Here is a 5057-nt window from a genome sequence, read left to right as displayed (position 1 = left end):
CTGTGGGAGGGGACCCCTGCCCCGGGTCCGCTCCCCGCGGGCAGCTGGAGCCGTGTTTTGGGACTGGGTTTGGTCCCCCTGCTCCCGACGGGAACGTGACTCTTCTCCCTCCGCCCGCTGCTGCCAGATGAGGACAGCCTGTCCGGGGACACCAGCGACCTGAAGATGTCCGCCTCACAGATCAAGAGGAAGAAACGCCGGCACAGGTAGAGCCCGGGACCAAGGCTGTCCGCATTCCCATGTCCCTGCTGCTGCCACCAGCCTCCTGCTGCCCTTCTGGTCCCCAGACTGGGGGGTGGACGTCCCCGAGGCAGCAAAGAAGGAGAATGGCTGCCGCTGGGATGGGGGATGGATTTTCAGGAGGAAAACCTCAGTGGGGAGGGGGCTGCCTGCCCTGCCACTTGGTAAAGGCCTGAACGGTGTCACAGGGTGCTATCTCCTCTCGGCAGGACAGTGTTCACAGCTCACCAACTGGAGGAGCTGGAGAAGGCTTTCAACGAAGCTCACTACCCCGACGTCTATGCCCGGGAGATGCTGGCTCTGAAGACTGAGCTGCCAGAGGACAGGATACAGGTAGGTGGCTGTGACTGTCCTCTCGCCCCATGGAGTCTGCAGGCTGCCAGCGCCTGGCTGTCTCTTCTGCTCTATGGCCAGTGAGTGCAGGTAGTGAGAACGTGGAAATGATGCAGATAGTGGGAAAGTGATGGCACTGAAAGCTGCGGGGCACTTGCAGGGAGCCAGGGTTCATCAGCTTCTGCCCCCCGGTGCTGAACAGGCTCCAGATGGAAATGCAGAACCAAGGGATGGAGCTGGAGCTGGCACTGACAGCTGCTCACTGCCCTGTCCTGCCCTGTCTTCCTGAGACCCAAACTCAGACAGGAGCTGAGAGCGATTCAGAAGCTGCTGGGCCAAGCTGTGTCCCACTAGGTTGCACATGAACTTCCCTCTTTGAGGGACATGTGGCATTTTAGGGCCTGATCATGCTCCACTGTGGAACAGACCAGGTCGTGTCTACACTCCTTGAGCCTTCGAATGCAGGAAGTGGGTGGGGAGAGAGATCTGAGCACTCTCTGTCATCTTCTGTTGCTGCATGATGGACCCCTTTTTCTGGAGAGGTTGGTGCTCCGTGAGGAGGTGGCAGAAGGCCCTTATGGGCAATGGTCCATAGGGTGACTTTGGCTGGGATCACCCTCGTGTGTCACAATCAGCTTTGTGTAATGTGTGCTCCCTCTCCTCCCCTTCCTCCCCTCTCTCACTGACACCCATGTGTGTGCCCTCCCTCAACCCGCTTCCCACGCGCTGCCCTGGCCGCCTTCCTGCTGCTGCTTGTCCGCACCCAAACCCTTCCACACACCACCGCGGCTGATCCTTTGCCCTGGTTGCACACTCCCCTGTGCCCAACGGGCCCAATCCCATCCCTCTGTGCTATCCTGGCTGTTACCCCTGAAGGTTTGGTTTCAGAACCGAAGAGCCAAGTGGCGGAAGCGGGAGAAGTGCTGGGGCCGGAGCAGCGTGATGGCTGAGTACGGCCTCTACGGGGCCATGGTGAGGCACTCCATCCCGCTGCCGGAGTCCATCATCAACTCCGCTAAGAGTGGGCTGGTGGGATCCTGCGCCCCATGGCTGCTGGGTAAGTGGGACCTTGGGGCTGGGGTGGGGGGTGTTGGGTGCAGTGCAAACAGCCCTTCCTCTTTCATATGGGTGTCCTTGCCTTTTCCCAGAAAGGAACAGGGCCTCAGCCATGAGCTGTACGCAGTCCGCCAAGCGCCCTGCCTTTTCACTCCTTCCTTGCAAAGAACAGCTGTGGAGAGGAAAACCTTTTACTGCCGTGTTGGACAGGTGCTTGCATGTGGTTAGGTATCACTTTCTAGTGCTAGCAGCCAGTGTGGGAGTTGCAGTTGTGGAAGTCATCACCCTCGCCCCCAAACTGAAGATAATGCTACCTCAGAGCTACCCTCTGCTTATATACAGTCCTACACTGAAGTGGCACTCGAAATCCAGGCCAGGCCATCACAGCATCCCTCTTCTTGTAAGTTTTCCCTGCTGCAGGGAAGGTGTGTACCAGTTCTGCCACAAGCCATCCTCTCAGGCTGCAGAGAGCAGGTGGCAGGGCTGCGGGTCGAGAAAGGCTGGTAGCTAGCATGAGTCCTCTTAGGGACGTGAGAGCTGAAGGCAGCAGCAGGAGGGCAGGAGGTGATATTGAGCGGTCCCAGGCAGAAATAAGCAAACAGCACCTTTGGCTTTGCTTTCTCCCCTCTGCAAGGCATGCACAAGAAGTCCATGGAGGTGAGCAGGAAGGTGGAGAGCCAAGAGAAGCTGTCAGATGGCTGGCAAGCAAAGCAGGAGGAGGAAGAACTCAAAGGGAAGCAGGCCAGTTCCCAGAGGGTCTCTGACAAGCTTGGCCCTGCAAAAGATTTGGAGGATGCAGCTATTGATCTCTCCAGGACAGCCAAGCACGAGAAGAGGGGCATACTGAGGCAGTGTATCGACGAGGACCCCCCTATGGAGCAGAAGGACAGTGACCACTGAGCTTGGACTGCCCCAGAGGAGGCCAGACCCCGTAGTTTTCTGGCAAGATAATAATATTTATTGATTTATTGATTTTTTTTTCCTTAAATAATGGAATGAATTCAGGGCATTTTAAAACGGCACAAACATCCCCTTGTCCCCTCACTTTCAAGCTGTTCACTTTGCAGCAGAGTCAGGGTGGAGCGTGGGAGATGTGTCCCAGCAGATCCAAGAGAGGTGTGAAAACAAGTCTGCATTGTGGTCATCTTGGACCACTGCTGTGGAGGAGCTGCCCTTCCCCTCTAGGCTGTGAACGCTTCCCTGGCCAGCCAGTGCCACAAAGAGCAGCAATGCAATGGGAATCGCTCCCTTCTCAAATGCGTGGGTGTAAACGCAGTGCAGGAGTTTACAGGCACCTTCTCGGAGCACTTCCACCCCTGCACAGCACCTGTGTGGCAAGTCCTTCTGCTTTGAACACACAATTCTTCCACCTTGAGGAGAAGCAGGGTTTTTAAACACGGTAGGGTTCATCCTCAAGCTAGTGTAACCTGGCAGATGCGCCAGTTTATACCTTCGGATGATCTGGCCTGCCAATGCAGCCTTATCACTGGATTTACACTGTGTAGCTTCCTTAACTCATATTTGGGAGAAGGGGGTAAAGACATTTTTTATGCAATGATTTTGTACACTCTTGAATGTTATCTGCCATGCTATGCATAATAGAACAGACCTTTCTGAAAACCAAGCCATAGTACCCCAGAGCAATTAAACAATTTTGTGGGTTAACATAAGAAGATATTTTGTAATTGTCTGTAAAAAAGTGTTAATGTCAGAGCTGTTTCTTGATTACCCCATATTTATGTCTAAAAGCACTTTAGTGATCTGTATTTTTGAACGTGGCTCTTCCTGTTTTGTTCACCATTTATTTATTACACATCCATAAATAAAATTGTGGTGTATCTTTGGTTTTCATGCTCTGCATTGCAATATGTAGTGGTACATCTCGTGGTAGTTGCTAGCTTGGAGCAGATCCTCTGCAGACTCTTGCCTAAGCTGGGCTGGAGAGCTCTGCTGAGGCAATGTAGTTGTTCCAAGGGAGCAAAGCAAAACCCTCAAATGTCTTCTCAGAAGTGAGGTTTAGTCCAGTGGCCTACACACGCTGAAAGGTGATTGACATGTGCCAGTCAAAGTGCCAAAGCACGGCTGATGGGTTAGGAGATGGTCCAGAACTCGGCCAGTTCCTGAGGGAAGTCACAGCGAGAAAGTTGCTCCGTTCTCCCAAGGGCTGTTGAAGATCCTCTGTGATACAGCTCGAGTGAGAGGTCCTTCACGGAACCGTCTGCTGCCCTGATGGCAGGAAAGGCGCTCTGCTTCTTGAATCTCTTTGCAGTGCTCTCCTGCTGCTGATCCTGCAGCTTTGAAAGCTACAGAGGTGGACGCTATGTCCCCACGTCTCTTGTTACATACAAGCAGCAGCTGCTCACTTGGGCTAGGTGACTGTTCCGTGGGAGGTACCACTGGGCGCACTTCTGCCTCCCAGGGAGGCACATGGAGCAGCCGGGAGGTCCCAACTGCACGAGCACCTGGCATCGTCACGGCCATCTAACTGCCTGACTCCTGACTGCGATGGGTCCTCTCTTGGCTGGGCTGAACTGGCCCTTGCACATGCTCTCCTGGAATGCCTCCAGTTTCATTTGCTGGCCAAAACATAACGGAAAATTATCAAAAGGTTTTATAAAAATCTGAGTAATTCCAATTTGGAAAGTTTCCTAATACAGCTCAGGGGGTGTAGGGCCGTGTAATGATGCTGTCACCTGTCCCCGCCTCTGCCGCGGGGCCTGGGTTCTTGTACGCAGGCAGCCATAGGCTGTGCTAGGCCGGGGGAGCGCGGTGGGACACTGGCTGGCAAGAGAGGAGCCCCAAAAGTGGCATCTGCAGATTTCCCGCCTTTCCCCAGCTCTGCTCAGCTAGGCCTCACTGGCGGGGAACATATGCATGGCAAATACAAGCTCTGCAGCAAAAAAAAAAAGTTTGACGGGGGGGCTGTGGGGAGCATGGTTCAGTGAAAGACCAGCCAGGGCTTATTGCAGCAGCAATTAGGCTCATGGGGAGCCGAGACTTAGCACACTGGAGGCCTAATCCTGCTTGAGCAGCATCTGCAAACCTTTTACTTGGGCCATGCCATGCTGGCACTGGATGCCTACAATTTTTTTTTTCCCCTGCCCACATGCAGATAGCCTGGCTCTTCGCCTTGTGCTGGGTGCAGCACTCTAACAGCAAGCATGTCATCACCCACAGGGGAAAGGATGCCTACAATTTTTTTTTTCCCCTGCCCACATGCAGATAGCCTGGCTCTTCGCCTTGTGCTGGGTGCAGCACTCTAACAGCAAGCATGTCATCACCCACAGGGGAAACACCGTAGCCCCAGCCCTGCGCGGGGTGCGGGGAATTCTCCAGGTAGGTGCTGGGGGGCTCCCAGCTCTCACCTCACACCGTGAAGGGGTAGTCACAGGGAGGGCTGGTGTTATGAAGCACTTTTCATGTGCCAG

At 54.4% G+C, this 5057-nt stretch overlaps 1 protein-coding gene across 1 annotated transcript; it reads left to right on the top strand.

Annotated features, from left to right (window-relative positions):
* Positions 1-127: 127 nt before the first annotated feature.
* Positions 128-2529, top strand: VSX1 (visual system homeobox 1; the record flags this gene model as incomplete). The annotated part of the gene is made up of 4 exons (XM_010145484.1): positions 128-206; positions 450-573; positions 1450-1630; positions 2264-2529. Coding segments are annotated over 4 exons (650 nt in total), but the record flags the coding sequence as incomplete, so codon positions are not given.
* Positions 2530-5057: the final 2528 nt, after the last annotated feature.

The sequence above is a fragment of the Buceros rhinoceros genome, unplaced genomic scaffold (assembly GCF_000710305.1).
Source record: "Buceros rhinoceros silvestris isolate BGI_N320 unplaced genomic scaffold, ASM71030v1 scaffold26321, whole genome shotgun sequence".
Classification (NCBI taxonomy): Eukaryota; Metazoa; Chordata; class Aves; order Bucerotiformes; family Bucerotidae; genus Buceros; species Buceros rhinoceros.
Note: the sequence above shows the minus strand (reverse complement) of the source record. Positions and strands in the feature narration are given on the sequence as shown.